The sequence below is a fragment of the Fringilla coelebs genome, assembly GCF_963513975.1.
Source record: "Fringilla coelebs genome assembly, chromosome: 14".
Taxonomy (NCBI): domain Eukaryota; kingdom Metazoa; phylum Chordata; class Aves; order Passeriformes; family Fringillidae; genus Fringilla; species Fringilla coelebs.
In genome coordinates, this window is record NC_140040.1 from 13382839 (window position 1) to 13403538 (window position 20700).

Genomic DNA, 20700 nt, shown 5'->3' on the forward strand with positions numbered 1-20700 from the left:
ACCTCTTCATTTATTAGACATGGACCAATACATATTTTATTATACTAATAATCAAATGCTTGAGCTCTTGAGTTCCCCCAAAGTTATTAGGGGAACACATCTCAACAAAAGAATCCTTGGTAAGGCAAGCCCTGCAGGTACTTACATATAAAATCAGCCAGAATATATTAAAATTGCAAGCAGATATTGCAAGCCAGTCTGGCTGTTAACCTTTGCCTTGTAAGATGTGAAACTAAATGCTTATGTTTAGGAACACTATCACTGAATGTGATGTAGATTTCATTATTTTTGCTTGGGTTGAAAGGAGGTTAAACAATATCCTACATTGCTTTGCTCATTTTTTGATGCAGTTTCTTTCCCTGCATTAAACCCAGAGGACAGACAGCTTTCCCCACTCAAAACAGGAAGCACAGAGAAGGTTTCCTATTTATCTCACGTGTGTAGCAACACTTAAAAAACCCAACCCCTTGAGAGCTCCAAGCAGATATCTGCAAATTAGTTTTAGATCAGTGAAAAAGTACCTTTAAACAAAACCTTAGAATGGTGTAGTATGTCAACAGGCACCATGTATCCTAGAAAATGCAAGAAAAACAGCTGGGAAATCCAACCTTCTTGGTTCTCCCAAAGTAAACTGGGAATGCCTAGGAAATAGAACCCTTAAAGCAGTGGTAGTATTATTGAAAGAAAGAAACAGGACTCACTTTCTTCATAGTGATCTCAAGACAAGTAGTTTTAAATAATTTTTAACTGCAGGGCTAGAAAAGGATAACAAAGGTAACACTACTGTTTCTGAAAGTCCTAGCACAAGGTCACAGACTTTTTGTTTTTTTAGGGTTTTTTGTGCCAGACCAGAGATTGCATCCACTCAAGGGCTTTACAAATCTATCTCTGCTAACAAAGCCCATTCCTCTCATGGGTGAAGCTGTTTGAAGTTTGTTTCTCTCTGGTGCAATAAGGCCTGTGAAGGAAGTTCTGCCAGCACAGCTGTCCTGGTGAGAAATCCCACCTCTGTTCAAACAGGTGCACCTAAACAAGTCTTCAGCAAAGGCCTAAGACAGAAGTGAACTGCCCAAGCTTCTGAAACTGCAAAGCAGTGGTAATACAAGGAAAGAGTGCTTCACATGAAGGTGAGAAACCAGAGCTCCACACTTACCTCACCAGCAGCACTATAAATAAATGGCACAATTACATCTTTCCTTTTCACAAATAGAAGAAACACACAACAGAGAAAATCATACATTTCCTGTGTGATACAAGATATCAATACCAAGGAGATTTTAAAAGCACTGAGCTTCTTGGAAAAAAGTTCTAAGTCTTTCTTCAGAGTGGTTTGTGGGGTTTTTTTCTTTTTTTTTTTTTTTTAATACAAGTAAACAAGAAATGTAAACCAACATACTTTAACACATGGTATAGATGAGTGGTAAATGCAGACAACAGCTGAAGGATGTCTAATCAAGGAGTTCTGGTTTTGTACCAAGAGGATGATTTCATTCTGGGAATGCAGAGCAATGCTTGCCACTGTTCACTCAATCAATGAAGGATTCCCAAGCTCCAGGTGCAGGCACATGATCCCCAGTGAAATGGCCAAACCTGGGCAGTTCCAACTGCCACACTTGCACATCAGGTGGGACAGCACAGTCAGCACAGTTACTGAGACAGCACAGCCCAGCCTGCTGCTCTCCCAGAGCTTGGTCTGCTGAATCTCTCAGTCTGCCCCTTTCACCAAAGTGGCCAAGTGAAAGCTATTTCAGGCACTGCTTGCTTGCAAGTCAAGCTGAAACAGTTCCTTTTGAATGTTCTAGTACATTTGGTACATTTTTCTACATGTTCAGTACATCAGTAGGCACATACAGTACTGTTCTCCTGCAATGTTAATGGAATTCTTAACTTAAGCCCCAAAGCCTAATAAGGAGCTTTTAGGAGAAAAACAATCTAAGTCTTCTAAGGTGTAATATTAGAAAATTAGCCTGCTTGACAGTGAAACTCAGAAAACAACACTCTTTGTCTCCTGCACTTCCAGACCACCTCCCTCTGACTGCCACCAGACTGCACACGTGGATTCACCTGACTGGGAGTAACTTGAAGGATTTATTCACACAAAAGGACACTACAGAGATCCACAGAAAAGCTGTAGTTCTAATCTGACTAAATTTTATTCTGAGAAGGAGGAAAACTAACCAAAGCAGAATTTAAAATCCAGTATGCAACAGGTGGGTTTGATTTTAGCTACAAAAAAACTGGAAAAACTAGTTGGCTGCAAAGGACGCCTGGTATGAACTGCTCTAAAGTTCATTTTTAAACTAAACACTTGCTTGTGGAACAGCAGCCACACAATATTCTTGCTAATTCTAAATCACATTTTCCTTTGCTGGTGAAAAATAAAATTTCTTAGCAAATATTTCCCATTGGCTAATTTCATACACTTTTTAATATGAAATTTGTAACAGTTAGCCTCTAACATGAATTAATAACTTATTAATGCCCTCAAAAATGTGTGACAGCCATGAACACCTGAATTAAAAAGCTTTTAAGAGGCTCTCTCATATGACTCTCCCTGTCTTTACTCTTTATGAGGTCTAAACACAAGATAGGAAGTTTGACTTTTGTGTATAATGTCAAGCTCAAGATGTTGCTTCCCTGTTACAAAGGATTGAGTCTTGCTCTGCTCTGGAAAAGTTACTTGCCATAATGCTGTGTATTCCACAGCCTCTAGTGGCTTCACTTCGAATAGCACATGTTGTTGAGTCACATTTTAAGTTGTTTTTAGGACATTCTATTTTAGGTGTATCTTACTCAGAGTAGCTGCACAGCCACTGGGCAAAATTAACTGTTAGATGGCATCAAAAAAATAACTGATAGCTTTAATTCACAGTATTCACCTACTGCTGTAAGGAGAAATTTTATTCAATAACATGACTTAAAAAAGAAAACCTGACTAAAATTCATAATTCCAGATTTCCTACACCACAGGCAATAAGCATAAAAATGTGTAATGGAAACAAAAATGCTGTAGTGATGCTTGGCAGTTACCTATCTCTACTGCCCATTCATTATGCCTCCAGGTGCAAGGATTGAGGAATGGACTAATACAAATTTAAAATACTAAACAGTAGATAGATAAAGAACCCAACATCAAAAACAGTCCTAAGGAATGTCATCCAAAAAATCTCCTTTGAAACCTGCCAGCTTAGGTGTTCTTGCATAAATGTCCTTTTGAAACAGGCAAACAGCGCACAAACAAGTCCATTGCTATCCTCTAGCACCTTTCATGTATCATTCCAAGTTCCCTCTCGTCTTTGAGCAGCAAACATGGTTATGAAGGAATGTACTGCAACCACAGGTTATACTGGATAATTAAATCTTTACATCTCTCTTATAAAGCAGAAAAATCAAGAGTTTGCATTAAACTTTCTATAGAATTTTACTTCAAAGTGCTAAAATAACTGGAGATGAAATCCATTCCCTATGAAAAATAAAAAGCAGCAGCAGGAGGAAAGAATAAAGGCTGTACCGCAGCACTAAACATCCATTCCCATTAAAATTCTCTCCCAAGTAATACTACTGAATACCAAGGAAAATCAATAAAAACCTAACATTGTTTCACAGAAGCAAAATTTCTCTGTATTGGCTGAACAGTGAAAACAATCAATATATTCTGCAAAGAAAAAACTGCAATTAAGAAAAGAAGAAGTAATTACCTGTGGCCTCGAATATCAGACTGATCACAGACTCCTCCTAAAGCAATTCTGTGGAATTCTCTACCCAAAGTCTTTGCAATTGATCTTCCAACACTGGTTTTACCAACTCCTGGGGGCCCCACAAAACAAAGAATGGGTCCCTTGAGGTTGTTTTTAAGCTGTCGCACAGCCAAGTATTCCAAAACTCTCTTCTTCAACTTCTCCATGGCATAATGGTCATTGTCCAAAACAATGCGAGCTGCTCGGATATCCAGGCGATCTGGCACGGACAACAGCACAGGGATCAGCACACCTACCTTAGAAATGGAAACAACTCATCCTACTGGAGGAGCAGATCCCTTCAGCAGGGCAATCCCCCAAGTCACACATAGCACAGACAATGCTTTTCTAAAACAAAGGTATTAGAGTTCTTCTTTAATTTCCTTCTTTAATAAAGAAATTAGACCTTAGCCAGACAGATTATAGTACTGAAAATGACACAGTACTGATAAAGACCTCCAAGGCTAAAATAATTACCATGATTTTCTATTTCTGTATTCATGTGTGTTTTTATTCACTGTAGCTGCAGAGTTCAAAGTAGCAATCACAGGGGTCACACTCCCAAACTTTGCTTAAAGTAGAAACACCAAACTTCACATGACACAGCGTAATTTTAAAAGATCAAAGAGCAACTTCCACCAAAAAAACATTCTGCTAGGCCATGACTGTCAACAAACATTTTACTCATTTGGGGATTCTTTGAATAATACTGCAAAGTAAATGTAGGCAGATCTCTTTACGATTTCATGATTAAAGAAAATATTTACAAAATTTATAAACAGCCAGGGTTCTATTTCAAACCAGCAACAATTCTTTACTACAAATACAACCAGAAGGGTAGAGATGGACATGCAGGTGTGCTAAATCCACTTTGTGCAAAGTAATTTTGCCCATTTAACCTACTTGTGCTGGTCAGGAGATGCCTGTTGGTCATGTTTGGTTTCCTACTCTTCCCTAACTCTCCATTTTTGCACACTGTACCTGTATTAACAGTATCACCCTCTACTCACAACTACAAAAACTATGGTACAAAGCAGATACTGAGTTTTTTACTGCACCCCAAGATGTAATTATTAAAATTAACTACAATTGTGCTTTTTAATCCTTTTGTTTCTTACCACACTTGCTTAAGATAAACCAGAATCTTCTTCAGAAAGACCAATGTTACAGAAACTTCCAAAAGGGCTTTTTGTCTGACATATAAAAAATAATTAGATGCCCATTTCTTTGTTACATACTGGCACAAATTGTAATTAGTAACACCTTCATTTTTTAATGAAACTATTCTTAACACTTTTAAAATCCACATTCTTAGATATACAACTGAGCTACACAAGCTATTCAGTGTACAGCTCTCACTGATGTCTAATGGTTTACCTGGCTTACAGTAACTTATCAACAATGTTTTTACAAGACTAATTCACAGTGTTTACATGATAGTTACTGATACCATCCTAAAATGTTTGTGCACCAGAATCACCACAAAGACAAGGGTTTACCTTTTGTACTCTTGTTCCATGGCAATTCTACCATCAGCTCCAAGTAATTTCTTGTCAAAGCATATTCTGGCATTGACTGAGGCATCTTCTTTAATCTGGAAATGTAAGCACAGAATTCAAAAGGCCAACCAGAAATTAAAAGCAAAGGAAGCCTCTACTGCACTGCAAGGCAGCGATTGCTCCCTGAGGTTTAAAATAATTTCAAAACCACAACCAACACGAACATGTATCAAACAGGAAAAGGTTTGCAAGACCTGTTTTAAATTTCAAAAGAAACCACCATTTAAAGCCTCCTACCTTTTTATTTCTTTAAGACAAACTTTAAGAGCTTGTTCTGACATACTGGATGTTCTGATCTTTTTTTCTAGCATGACAACATCATCATGATCTTCTTCTTCCTCCTCATCTTCTGTAATGCTTCCATGACTGATTCTTCTATTAGGACGAATAGCTACAACCTGTGCAATGAAAACAGAGCCACAAAATTGCACCAGGTCTTGATTTTTAAATAAGCTGTGTACTTTGCCTTTGAAAAAAAATCATGGCAAAACACGTAAGGTGCACAGAAGAATTCAGAACTCCAGAAAGTTTCAACTCTGGAAATTAACTTTAAAAAGTGTTATTGGTGCTACTTTAAAAAGTTATAGTTCTTTATATATTTTCTAAGTAAGTTTATCATATATCCTAAACTCTCAAACAACATAAAACAAGAACAAAACTCAAAGGAGCTATTTGTGATATTTCAAGCACTGCAGCCCATCATATTAAGCAAAAAAAAGGTAAATCTCTCTTATCTTTTTTCATTTCTCAATGACTTTCCAGTTACTAAACTATTTAAGTGCAGTTAGATGCAGCAAAAGTGAACAAGCTCTGTTTTACAACACCCACTCTTTGTAGTTCGAAAGCTGCCACTCATCTGAAATGCACTCAGTAAACAATACACCTTTCACTGCACAGGCCAGAACTCACTGTGCGCATCCCATGCACGTGAAATGAGGAATCTGAGCTTTCATTTAGTGTCACATTAAAATGATTAAAACATTAAAGTAAAGCCTAGGCAGTTTTAAACAAATATTTTGTATTTTGTGTATCTACACAGCCAAAGTTGCCAGCTGTGGCTACACATTAAAAGCACACAGATTAAAATCATGCATTCATTAGCCTGTTTAAAAAGTGCATCTTAATACTTATTTAGAATGTTTAAGTATTCCACATTTAAAGCTCCATACCCTTTTATCATCATCCTGTTTGGACTTTCTTGTTTTCTGAAGCAGCTTCAGGCCTTCAATCTGTCTAACAAGCAATGGTATGGTCATCTTGAAACGTTCTTCCAGCCTAACAGCATCTAAAATCTAAGAGCAGGGAGTTGTAAGCAGCCAACAAGTTCACACTGATGAATCCTCACTCTGGGGGGAAGGGAACATGGAGGTACTGCTACTGTCTTTTGACCAGAGGTACAGAATAGATGGATGTAGGAAAACAGGTAGCAAGAAAAGCAAGGAGAATACAGTACACAAAATCTAGCCCTCAAGGGTATGGATGCCTGAACTACAAAGCACTTCAAACTAGAGAAAATTCTCTTACCCTGTCTAGTTTTAACACATCTTAATATTTCAGTTGCATTTTTTGTGGCAAACATCTATCAATGTTCTATTTATCAATTACTGGGCCTCAGCAAAGAGATGGCCCTGTTAAAAAAAGTTACAGCATCATCTCCTTGGGTAACCCAGGGAGAAAAAAACTACCTTGTGCCTTGGGTTTTCATTTAAAGATTTTTTTGTTTATTTTGTCTTTTTAATATTTTGCACACAATTTCATTTTCATATTAAATGAAGTTATTGTGTGGAAATGAGTAGAATTCTGCTCCTCTGTATTTCTACAGCTTCCACCAGCTGCTCTTTTCTTTAGAACTTCTAATAATGAAAAAGTGACACACTAATACCTAACATACCTTCCTCCAGCAGGATTTCCAGATATAGTACACACCTTCCCTCAAATTATACTGCATTAATTTCTACTTGTAGTGCTTTGAAAGAACCTAACACACATTTGATTCCAGATGGAGTATAAGCAGTTAGAGAAGAAAAGGAACAACTTCCAAAACACAGCAAGCAAATACAGAAATCAGATTAATAAGCACCAAGCCATAAAGATCATTTTTGCACAGATTTACTTTGACATATGATGGAAATTTAACCACAGTCTCAGTGGTTAAAGAAAACCCAGACTTCAAAATGTTTTTAAAAATACTTAAATCTAATACTAAAAGTATTTTAATTCAAAAGTTACTAGTGTTAAGATTTGTATAATGATCAGTCAGCTGGGATAAATATGCAAAGTTTCAACACAACGTGAAGAAAGATTTATCATCTTTACTATGAGAAGTCCACGCTCTACTTATTTAAGTTTAATAAAGTGAACCATTTCCAAGATTTCCCAATTAGATCTATTTACCTTAGGCGAGTTCTGCCACATGCATATATAAAAACTTTAAACAACACCATCAAACCATTTTGCAAGCATTCATGCTCAGCTGTAACACAAACCCCTGCTGGCAAAATGTTATCACTGTACAGTCACAAGTGTAAGGAATACCAGAATTACCTAAAAGTGAGTGACTCTAAAAGACAGCACTAAAAGTGCTGAAGAGACAATACCTGCAGCTTCTCTTGGTTGGTAGTTCGGATGATAGAGGTCAGGATATCTGGCAGAGCTTCTCTGGGCAGATTGTCCAGGAGGCGCCGGAGCTTTGCGACTGCAGGCACGGACATATCTAGCATCTCAACCAGCTACAACACACAAGGAACAACAGTAATGGCTGCTGGGTTCCTTTTGGAATGATCTCAGTACCTCTCTGACCTAAATATCATTGTGTCTTTTAGTGTGAAGCATGTCCAGGTAGTTTGCTAAAAAGCTACTGAAATAAGTTCACCAAAAGTTCACAGCTGAGGCACTAACTCAGCATACAGCACCAAGACTTTGAGCTTTCTGCTTGTTTCAGAAGTTCAAAAGGATAGTTATTGTTTGCAGCATTATTTTCAGTACATACATCTCCTATTTCCCCCGGATACCCAGATTAAAAACTTCCCCATTACTCTTTTTCAATATATCTTTTCATTTCTGATTCACTATACTTCTATCATACATATTTTCTTATATCTCTGGAAAAATTAATCAAATGTTTTACTAGAATGTATCTATAGTATTGCTATATATAAAACACCAACTTATCATAGCACCAACACAAGCAGTTGCACAACATTCAGCTGCAATGAGATGGGGTAGACACCCTGGAACTTGGCATAGAAACCTTAAGCCGTAACAGTAACTTTTATTTTGTAGCAGAAATACTGAAACTCCGCAAGTCACTGAAAAATATAGGAACTGGAGAAACAGAAGGGCAGATAGAAAACAAGTAAATAGCCTAAATATACACAGGTTATGTGCCACACAAGAATAAAACAAATTACCTGTACTGCATACTTGTAGAATTGTTCTGACAGCTCACCAAGCTCCTCCTCAGATTTATGGCCATTAGTGAACTGCTCAAGTCGATCCAACTGCTGCACCTCAGCAACGGGATAGGGCTTCTCCTTCAGCAGCTGCAGGATCTGGAACCGGCACAGGCCTGTCACCAGCAACGTGTAATGGGGCTTGGGCCAGTTGCTACCAACCACCTGAACTGCCAAGGCAGCAGTGCCAATCCTAAAAACAGATCAAATCCTTCTGTTATCTGGTCACCTTACACAGAACATTTTGTGTGCTCCTCATGAGAAGCAACCAAGCTGCAGGTTGCCAGACCCTGATGGGTCATAGTTCCTATAGTGAAATTAAATTAAATTACCCAATTCCCTTTGAAACACAGATTACAAAACCAAACCCTAAAACCTGAACACAAATGAGTAAACTGCAAACTGAAGAAAGGTACTGTAATATCAGCCATGCAATTTAGAAACATATGTAATTTTTTCATAATGGGTCTGGCTGTGGACAGGCACACTGACACTTCGGCTCAAGCAATATGCACTGGGAAATGGGAGTGTCTGTAAATGACAGTTCTTCCTAGCCTTGAACTGAATCAATATTTTAGATCACCGGACCTATTGAAGCAGATTTACAACAGAAGCTGTAAACCTTCTGTTGCAAGTTATTTTTTTTACAACATCTCAGTCCACTGATACGATAAAGTTCGAGAGTTACATCATGTTAGTTTCACCACACAGAAATACAATTTGTTTTTATTTTATGTGAACTAAGCCAATAGCCGTGTTACCTATTATGTGAAAAATCCTATGGTTAACAGCTGCGACAGCCCTAGAGCTGCGTTCTTTCGTCTTATTTTGCTCGGCCACCTCAGCCTCTTTTCAAACTTCCCCTCCGGCCAGCCCGTCCCCGGCACCTCGCCCGCTGGCTCGGTTGTGTGACCAGGCTTCTGCGAGGGCAGAGGCGTTTCCCCGGGGCGGCGGAGCCGGGCGGCCCCGGGGGTGACCCCACGGTGAGCCCCGGCCGGGGAGGCCGGGCCGGGCTCCGGGGGACCCGCAGGCCGCGAGGGCGGCAGGAGAGCCGGGCCGAGCCGCACCTGTGCAGTTTGGGCAGGTCGTCGCAGTCGGACGTGGGGTCGCTGGTGTTGGGGATGACGCCGATGATGGTGCTCCGCAGCGAGGTGCCCTTCAGCAGCCGGCTGCGCACCAGCTGCATGTTACGCGGCGAGTCCACGCTGGTGCGCATGGTGGAGCCGGGCAGTAGCACGCTCTCGTGCGTGAGCAGCAGCGGCAGCCGGGTGGGGATCTGGATAGCGCTGCCCGCCGCCATGGCTGCTCGCGACCGTCACCCTGCCCGCGCCCCTCACGCCGGCCCCGCCGCCATGGCAGCCCGGCCCCTCACGCGCCGAGGCCCCGCCCCCTACGGGCACCGGCAGGGACCGGCCGGGCGCGCCCGCCCGCTGCGCCCCCTGGTGGCGGCGGCCGCGCTGCCCCCGGCCCGGGCCCGGCCCCGAATCAGCACCCATCGCTCCCGAATCGGTCCCGCCGGCCCCGAATCGGCCCCCATCGCTCCCGAATCGGTCCCGCCGCTCGCGAGGCGCTCCCGCCGCTCCTACTGCCGCTCCCGGGGCCTCTCGGGTCCGGTCTCCTGGCAAACAGCGAGCCGAGCGGTTCCCCTTCAGTCCCCCCGAGGCCGCTGGGCTGCCGGCAGATGTCAGGCTGGCACTGGCAATGGGTGTGGGCTGAGCCTCTGCTAGGGGCTCCTATTACAGATATTAATTACATCGTCTGTTAACTGGGACGGCTACGAAGTGAAAATCCCCTTTTTTGTTTTAACACAAGTCTGCTCTCCTGCATCCGCGCTCCGGCTCGAAGAGCTCAGCATCCTGGCTCAGAGTCCCAGAACCGTTCGGGCTGTGGAAGGAGCTCTGGAGCTCACCCAGTCCCACCCCCTGCCAGGGCAGGGTCACCTGGCAGGGTGACACAGGAACGCCCCCGGTGGGTTTGAAATGTCTCCAGAGCGGGACACCCCACGCCCTCCCTGGGCTGCTGTTGCAGGGCTCTGCCCTCCGTGGGAAGCGGTTGTTCCTCCTGCTGAGGAAGCGCAGGTGAGCGCAGGAATCCTTCCACGTGCCCTGGGGAGGAGGTGCAGGAGCCGACATCTCCCTGCGGGGTCCCAAGGGCAGCGAGCAGCAAAGCCCGTCTGGTGCTCCCCGTTCCCAGCCTGGCTGCCTGCGGAGGCCTCGCTCGCACCCGGGAATTCAGCAGCCCTGGAGGCACCAGCCAGGCCACAGCTCACTGGGACAGTGAGCTAACAGCCCAGGGGAAAGGGCTTCAAGCACTGAGGCCTATGGAGAGTTCAGACAAAAATGTGGGGCTTAGAAAATTTTTAATTTTTTTTCCCGTTGGTAAATGAGGTGCAATATCAAAATTGCATAATGCAGTGAACTACGTTGGCCAATCTCTTGTTAATCACTGCCTTGCATGATTCCTGCTGAACAAAGGTAATCCTGTACAGAGGGGAAATCGCACTAGCAGCAAACTGACAATTTGAAATCAAAAGGATAGCTGCAGTTAAAACCTTGCTTAATCATGGGGTTTATTAAAACCTTCATCTGTTGGTTTACTGGAAAATGCACGGTAATAGGTTATATGGAAATATCACCAATATATTTAAATGCAAGAAGTTATTACAGCTGAGAAAAATATCTTCTAAAGCTACCACCTCAGGTACCTTAGAAAGAAGCTGGAATTTGATATACTATTCAACATGACATTTAGAAAACATTAATATAAAAGGGCACATAACACATGTGGAAGGTGTTTTGTGAATTTCCCGACGTTAAATATAATTACTATGTAAACATGTGTTCAGCACTTACAAATGTTTAAGCATCTCTAACTATATTTGTTTGGAATATGAACACAAACTAAACCTAAAGGTTAAATATTTGCTCATCATGTTTATTGAGTAATTTCCTCAGTTTTGAGTATTTTGATTAAAAAGAATCTACAAATGGCATAATGTTTATTCTGCAGACTACCGTTTTCTACTTCCTTCAGAGATGACTGGTATCTGTGGTCATTAGCAATAGTTTCTTAATTAATTCTGGAGCTGTATAAAAAAAAAATCTCAATTATTATAATTAATTTTAAATTCCTTTCAGTTTCTCCTGAACAACTCTTAATACCCAGGACTGTGTTTTACTGTGTACTAAGCAATACTACAGGATTACATCCTGATTATGATGTCAAGATAGTACTGGATCCCCCAAATTGTACTTTTCTTAAATACAAACAGATCACATTTGAACAACAACCTTTCAGAATGTTTTTCTAGACTAGCTGAACATTTCTTGACACCTGGAGAAGCAATGTAGCACTAAGTATTAAGATATGCCTCCAACTTGGGGAATATAAGATTAAAAAAAGAGCAACTTCTGCATCAAGTCCATGGTTTTACACTGTATCTCAAGGGCATTCAGCCTTGGTTATGAGTGACTGCAAGAGAGCACCTACCCACCTCTATGGGTGTGCTGTTCAGTAGTTGATTACCTGGCTAAAATTTGCACCTTTCAAATTTTACTTGTACTCTTGGCTTCCAGAGACTGGCTTCTGTTGTATCCAACAGAATGAAGAGTTGTCTACTATAATAAAATTAATTCCTCAGTGACCACAACCAGTGCTCCATGATTGAGTCATGGCTTAGCTTTGAGCTCTTCCTCAGTTTTTAAATGAAGTCTCATCCTCCTTAAAATGTGGGTAGTCTATAACTGCAGTAATCATCTTGCAGATATATACATGTCACATAATACCCTCTTTGTGTTTGCATTCAATGTTCCCTGCCTGTGAAATCCTGTGTGAAGGTTGTTTGGCTACAGCCCCACTTCACACAGCTTGGGTAGTCCTGCTTTGGTCTGGGTGCAGCACAAGCCTGGCTGAAGGAGATGGGTGTCAGTGCAATGGGGTAAAGACAGGGACCACTCTACCAGATGGTGTAGTGCATCTGTGCTCCCCAGTTCATAAATCTGTGTCCTGCAGGGTCCCCTGCTTCCCCTCTCTGAAGCTGGACTGACACAACAGCTGGACCCCACAGAATTTTCATTGATAGAACAGTTGGACACTGCTTTAGGTCCCAGTTAAGCCTGTAAGTAAGTGGTATTCATTTCATGTGCTTCAGAGACTGACAGGATAGCCATGCTCTTCCTGAGCTCCTTGGGAGACCATACTAAGGATTTTGCAATAATGATTTCCTCAAGACCTGTTTCTTTAAAAAGGATTGGATTGCAATTCACAGATATCTCCATTTTATGCCTGTTAAACTCATATACATTTTGCTCTCGCCCCACCTCTGCATTATTTCTTCTGTTTACACAAACAGAAGAGAGAGCTCAGTATTTCCAAAAACCAGGACCAAGCTACCTCACAGTGAAAACTTGAGGTTAATATGTTTGAGATTAAAGCTCAGTAATTTTCTCCTAAGATGTGCACACACTTCTGCCCCCTCACTGGCACTCTTTAAAGCTCTCAAGCCTTCTACAGCTATCTTATAAAACAAGATTCTCAGTCTGTCATGAGACTTCCCCTTTCTCATACTGCTTCTATTTCGTACTCACAGATTGTTTGATGCAGTGATGTTCTTTAGGAACCATTTCTCTCCAGTCTCAACTGCTATGTCGATAAATCAAAGAGAAAAAAGTTTTCCCATTTTCTTTTCAAATTCCCTCTCTACTCTGTGAAAACTTAAGAGCCTCTCTTAACAATTACATAATCTGGCTCTAAATCCAACAAAACCATTTTTCTTAAAGATGTGTGAAAGTATGCTTTGAATTGACTTCTATACATCAGTTAATATGAGATATCCAATAAGGACCATACAAGCTTGGTGCAATATGAAGAATTAACTGTCAGGGTTTTGAAATGCATGTTATGATAAAACATGCATTTTGTGTCCTCTGAGCTGAGAGATTATATGGATGCATGGCCTGTGCACAGGTGGACTTCATAACTTCTCTGTTCATTAGGTTATTTTCCTCAATAATATTTCCTCCAACCCAGATGCTTTCTACCACCTTAGCCTGCATCACAAATACCTCAAAAATCTTTAAAATAACATGATTTGGAAGGAGGTTTATGTAAGGCTATTGAAAGGATGTAATAATACAACTGAACTGCATTTTAAAGTGCATTTATTTTAACGTCCAACTTTTCTACTCAGGCTAAGGTTGAAGTGGACGTTTTAAAATTCCTTTTTTTAAATGTAGTCTTTGTATTTATTTGTATCCTCAATCATTCCTCCTTTGCACAAAAGAATTGTGTTTTTTTCAGATCCTGATTGATTAAAAAGCTCCAGTTGGTTATGTAAGAACAGCACATGGAATACACACCAGGAGCTGCTGGCAGCACTCTACTGACTAACACAGTGAGAGACCTTTCAGACATTGCTGAAGCTCTGTGTAGGATTCTTTATGGCAACTGTAAAATGTGTTTTAGCAGTAAGTGCTAACAGACCTCACCAGAGCAGCTGAACTTAAAGGCTTCATCTTTTATTCAAAAGTATGAGTGAACTCCAAGAAAGGGACAGGGGGAGGTACACAGGAAGAGGAATTCAAAATTGCTGTTAAAAATTGAAATTTGAACTAGAATAGCATGGGGCAGAGAGAGTTCTCACCTGCCTTGCCTAACCAGATTTTCACACCAGATATATCCATACCACAAAAAAAATAAGGATTCAGAGGAACTTCTAAAGGACAGAAAATATCTCATGGGAAATTTAAGAAATGCCATCAGTAGAGCTGTGCTGGTGAGGATACAGCTGAAGGAATTGAAAAGGAATTTCACTCACTTAGTTTTGCTGCACACAATACCATTCCACCTGGAATATATTTATTTTTTTCTCTTTAATCTGCATACTGCCTAATCAGCCTTTTTAGAGAACTGCTAGTAAGAGATAAAAATGCAACTGAATGTAGGAGCTGAAAAGGCTACATTTGAGGTTCAGATATATTTGGTAAGGTTTTGTAAGCCTAACCCTCCTTTTTTTAACCTCATAAAGTGGAAAAAAAATTTCCCACCAAAGAAGAGAAATGTGGAAGATAGCGGAGCTATTGCCATAGCTTATTGAAATAAATACTCTTCCAAGGCAAACTCAATCATATTTGTAGTCAATATTTTAGTGAAGCAATAGTTTGAAGGAGCTGCAGAATCACATTTTTATGTCCCTCTTACCCCAGGGAGCATTTTCTCTCCCATTGTTCAAATGAAATATGCTGACTGACACCTAAAAAATGCATGCAAATGTTCTGAAGTCATTGTAGGGTTTGACCTTACAGAAAATCCACACAGACTGTGGGATGGAGCCCAGAATTATTCCATAGACATAAGCATAGTAAAGTTTGGGAATGAACAGGAGTTTTGCTTTTTCTCCTTAGCAACTAAATAGACTGCCTGGTCTGAATTTCGTTACTCTTCTGTGTTTCCAACAGTTTGAGAGGATATTAACTGCACACTGTAGGTCAATCAATTCAAGAATGTTTTCCTACCTGATCCCTTTCAAATCTGCAGGATAATGATTCTCTACATGAACCATGACCTACTCTGCTTTCAGTTATTCAAACAAATTTCATCAACGCTATTCAATTGTTCAGAGGAGAAACCCTTAAAAATTAAAGTTAATAGAAGCAATTACCTATCTCTGAATTAGCAAAATAATCCTTCTCATTCTTTGCTGTTGTACCTGCACTCTGCCATTTGGCAGGGGCTGTGTTACACAGTCACCCAACCCTTCAGTGCCAGTCTGACCACGATACAAACTGGAGGGAGTCATTAGCCAAAATGTTATCCATCATTTCATCTTCAAAAATATTTTTAAGCTGCCAAATATTATAAATATTGTTCCAGCCACTGATTTAAAGCCACTGAGTAATCATAAATGTGTACTCCCTGAGGATGGTCCAGGAAATTATATACTAGAACCAATTTCCTCTCTAATATAGTTGTGGAAATTCAGGTCAGGTAGCCACTGACCTCATTGTCTGAAATTCTGAAATCTCCACTGCACAAACATATAAATGTGTACATGGCAACAACGCTGCTGCTTTGTGCTGATTCCTCTAATGTACATAAATCAAGTTAAACCAATCATATTTTTCATAGAAATTATTGTGTTAGCTAAGCACAACAGCATTCACAGTTCTACATTTTTCCCCTGTTGGCCCTCCTGTAGAATATTATGATAGAGAAAATACAAAATATGGCAGATAAAGGTACATTTGTTTTTTACCTATTGCCTCTTTGTAAAACTTTCATGTGTACAAACTTATTTTTAGTACATATTATAAAAACTAAAAATCCTTACCAGTTCCAAAAATCCTGGGAGTCTTGCCAAAAACTGCTGTAAATAAAAATACAGATAAAAGAAAGACAGGAATCTTAGACACAATAAAACATATAATAAATAGCTGAGAATGTTTTGTGATTTCCAAATATGAGGTTTACTAAGTCACTGTGATGTGCATAATTTTCTTAAACTGGACAGATATTGCAGCTTCATGATGAAGCATGAAGCACACTTCAGAACTGACCTCAGTGAAGAGTCTTCCATTTAATTAGCAGTTTCTCTGGTACCATCTGAGACAGCGAGACATGTTACCAAAATGACTTCTGTCTCTAATTCAATCTTTTTTTTTAAATTATTATTATTTATTTTGGGATTATTTCTTCAGGATAGAAAGAAGAAAACACAATCCTGAATGCATTTCAAAATGGAGATGAAAAAACAACCTTGATTTCCCCACACCTTCGCATAAATCTTGACATTTTACTCCACTTTGTTCTCCTCACAGTCATTTGCTTTTATGGCCTCTTTTGCCAGAGAGACAAACAATCTCTGTTGATTTATCTAGTCACCTCTGGAAAGCATTAATATTGATAGAGTGAAAACATGTCAAGCAGGTTCCTTTCCACATAAGGAATTTTCCCCTGAATTATGGAAATGCAGAAGGGGAGAGATAGAAATGCTGGGCTTTCTGTGTTCATTTATAAGCTGTTTAGGAAGGGAGGAGCACATTTCTGTCAATTGCACTGGAGAAAGCCCAGCAGGTTCGATTGTGGCATGCAAATATTAATGGCAGCAGTGGCTTTGTTCTCATCCACCCAGTCCAGAGCAGATGAAATGGCTGTGCACATTCCAGAGGAATGCAAGAGCACAGCACTGAGAACTCTTGCCCAGCACTGCCTGCTCTGCAGCTGCCACTGATAACCAAGACTCTGTTGCTAAATAAAAATGTCTAATAATGGACTAATAGTTAGCTTTTTAAAATTCAGACACAGATTAACATCTCTCTTTGCTACCCACCTCTAGTTTGTTGGTTGGGGTTTTTTTTACAAAATGTTTAGAACTTATATTTGAATTTTTTAAAAGTAGTTTCCATGTAGAAACAGATGAAAGCCTGACTGTTTTATTGCAAATGCAGGGAGTATTCTCTTCAGCCTCACCTGTTTCAACATAAATATTTATAAATAATACCTATACTAGATTAATAAATATAGTTGTAATATGAATCAAAATGTCCAACAGTAGGTGGCACATGTATTATGTGCAGTGTGAGTATTTCACCATCTTTCTTTCTCATTTAATCCCACAATGGGTTTAAAAACATCTACAGCACAATTGGTGAAAAGCAAACACTTGACATAATTTAAGGGGATAATTATTTTTAATTCTAAATTGCTACATGTAAGAAGAACAGAAGAAACAGCAAGCAAGCTTTTCAGGAAACATCAGGCTATACAAAATGATCTGGCAAAACATGGTGACAGCAGATACATTACAAATGCATAATTTAAAATTAACCAAACTTACATGTTTTGATTCTTTCTTGCCTCTTGATTTTTGGTTTAATCACCTATTTCAAATAGGTAGCTGTACTAGGCTGACGATTATAATCTCAGCCTCCACAATTTCAAGTGGAATAGAATCTTCATATGGGAACAAAAATGAGGCCACAAATAAAAACTAATACAATCAGGTCCTATGAACATTAGTAGGAAAAAAAAAAAAAGAAAAAGAAAGAAAGATAGCAGTGTTTTCCTATTTCATCTAGGAAGTATTTTATTTGGGAAATTGAGGTCTCAGGATGGAATATTCAAATATCTTTTGGTATCAGAAAGTCTCAAACCTGCTTCACCAAAGAAACCCTCACATTTATTTATTGCATAGTCGGTATTCTACCGGTGACATCAAGGGCTTTGTTCAAATGTCTGTTGTCTGGTCTATTCCACGAAACAGAAATGCTTTCAGACATGCTGGATTTCTAGGTTTCAGGAGCACTTTATCACTTAAAACTTGGAAGAAAAAGACAAGAGGCAGGATTTCTTGTCAAACACTATGATTATAAGGCTGGAACTATGAGAATTCTTTATACTTTTCTTCAGAATGGTGATTTAGTGAAAATAATCTGACGGGTTGGTTGAATATTTGAAAACCAGTTAAACATGTGAAAATCATAACACTTCAAAATAAACAGCATAAACAGAGAAAACAGTACAGGCATTAATAACCTGACTTTCCCCCATTCTACTATAATTTACATGTTCTAATGTAAATTAATGTCAGTTTGGCAGTAAAAATACCAACTCCAGTGCCATAGGTGGGATGAGATTCCAAGAGTAGAAAGTGTAATCAGGTGGTGGTTCTTCCCTCCCCAGTGATGATTAGGTTAAAGTATAACATTCCTTCACTATGTTCTAAACTACTCAAAGACCAAGTTCCAGGGCCAGCAGCCTCTGAACTGCAGAGTAAGCTCAGCTTTCAGCAGGATAATTCTCAGCTCTAGTGCTACAATCATTGTTCTCCAAACCAGAAATTTGCTGCAGAACTGTTATCAGTGGTTTCAATACAGCTCAACAAATCACTTTCAAGGAGAAAGAATGATGTGACTTGAACATGAATTTAGCAGTCTGAAACACATAATTGGCTGCTGGACCATTACCATAACAATTATAAATGGTACAACATTAACTAGAAGGAAATGTCTGGATATGTGCTCTCAGATTCACCAACACTAGATATCCTTCAATAAATATTTAATATTTTAATTTTAATTATGATTTACTATTTGATTTAATATTTAATTAACATAATTAATATTTATGAAGACTGGAAAGAGCTGTATTGTGCTTTTATCAAATATGCAGGTGATCTAAAACTCTGTGGAGGAAAAGGATACGGCACTTGATGCAACTGAATTATGGTGACAGGGATGCACTAGTACCACTTATGGAACAGTGGCTTTCACCCTTAATGAAGAAAGGATATAATCAGAGCTGTTAGCTGCAAGAGTTTTGTGCTGTCCCCATTGTTTAACTTATCTCCAAAAAGAAACAATAGTTAGGAAGCACATAATGCATTTAACATATAAAGGATAAGGAGAAGTTGTGCATTATATTGTACAGAAAAACTGAGAAAATCCCATAAAAGTAAAAAGGGTTTGCTCCAATCCTCCCCAAACATTATACAAGATGATCTAGTCTCTATCCATAATGAAAAAAGGCCATGAAAAATTCCTATCCAAATTCATAAATTTGCATGTCTTGCCAGCCAAATCAGCATATGGTCCTAACCAAAATCCAGCAGAAGCTGCAAACGTTTTTTGTGCAACTTGAATTTGATCCAAAAGTCCTGCTTATGATTGGCATGAATACCTAGGAATACTGTAATATTTATTTATAACCTTAAATTCATGTTCATTGCACTGTGGGGTCAGATGCTCAGAATTTTAAGCTGTTTCTAGTGCTAGAAGCAGACATTCATTTCAATATTAGCACTCTGTGACTTTACTCCAGGACTTGGGAAAAAAACCAAATTATTTCATTTACTGTCTTGGTTTGATTTAAGAGCAGGACACTCCAAAATAGGTTAGCTCCCCTTTTAGTTTTATTCGCTCTTTTTTCCTCAATAAAGCAAGGCGTATGTGAGTAGATATAAGTGAAAAATAACAGTTAACTAACAGTTAATAACAGTTAACTAAAAAAAAAAAAAAAAAGAAAACGAAACCGCAAGAGGGAAAAAAATAACTGATGATGAGTAGCTCCAAAGTTGCTGCAAGCTGCCGAGGACCAAGAGGAACAAAACCGGCGGCAAAGCCCTCCCAAGGTGGGGCCCGCGTGTGGGGATGCACAGGGAAAATAGCGGGCAACCCCCCTGGGCTCAGCCTTTCCCCGGAACACAAAACCGGGAAGGCAGGAGCTCGTGGAGCAGCTCTGGCAGCAGAATCTGGGAATCTGGGAATCTGGCACTGCCTGGGAGCTGCGGCCCCGCGGTGTGAGGCTCCCCCGGAGCCATGGCGGTGTCCGTGCGGGGTCGGTGCAGCCACGCGCGGGTTCCATCGCTGCCGGTGCGGCCGTTCCTGGCCCGCTGGGGTGCGGGGAGAAGAACCGGCCTCACCGGGCACCGAAAGCGCCCCAACAGCTGTGGCCCCGTCCTGCCCGCAGGCCTTGTGAAATTCCCCCCGGAATGCAGCTTCTCGGGGGCTGCTGCTGCCATCGAAACGCCCGAAGCAAGCCGCTGCCGGGGGCAGCCGGAGAAGCGTGTGCCTCGTGCTGCCGCAGCTCGGCCCGCACCAGGGAAAGGCGGGAGGGAGCGGCACGGGGCCTTAGAGAGCATTATAACAATTCATTTCCTAACATGTGGCTCTGTATGTTACTTCTAAAGACATCTTCCAATAACAGTGCAAGAAATAAATTTTATTTGTTAATTTTCTTCCTATAAAAATGTTTTACACCATTTGGGTATTGGACAAAATTCCATCAAGTATGTCACTTTTGAAGCAAAGGAAGTTTATTTACTTATTTACAAATTTTAGCATCTTTAAAAACTACAGCTTGCAAACATTGAACCAAAACAAAGGTTTAATTGAGTAAAAACATTTTAATTCAGTAAAGTACTATGGACATTACAAAGAACAAGACTTTTAGTGGATA

At 40.1% G+C, this 20700-nt stretch overlaps 1 protein-coding gene across 1 annotated transcript in view; it reads right to left on the bottom strand.

The window, feature by feature from the left end:
- Positions 1-10122, bottom strand: part of LONP2 (lon peptidase 2, peroxisomal) — a 37012-nt gene extending 26890 nt beyond the window's left edge. The window contains exons 1-7 of the mRNA XM_084215271.1: positions 9816-10122; positions 8707-8941; positions 7894-8025; positions 6466-6588; positions 5534-5694; positions 5237-5331; positions 3699-3957 (exon numbers count right to left, since the gene is read on the bottom strand). Coding sequence (XP_084071397.1) covers positions 3699-3957; positions 5237-5331; positions 5534-5694; positions 6466-6588; positions 7894-8025; positions 8707-8941; positions 9816-10048 — 1238 coding nt within the window. The 5' untranslated portion in view covers positions 10049-10122. The remainder of the gene's footprint in view (positions 1-3698; positions 3958-5236; positions 5332-5533; positions 5695-6465; positions 6589-7893; positions 8026-8706; positions 8942-9815) is intronic.
- Positions 10123-20700: the final 10578 nt, after the last annotated feature.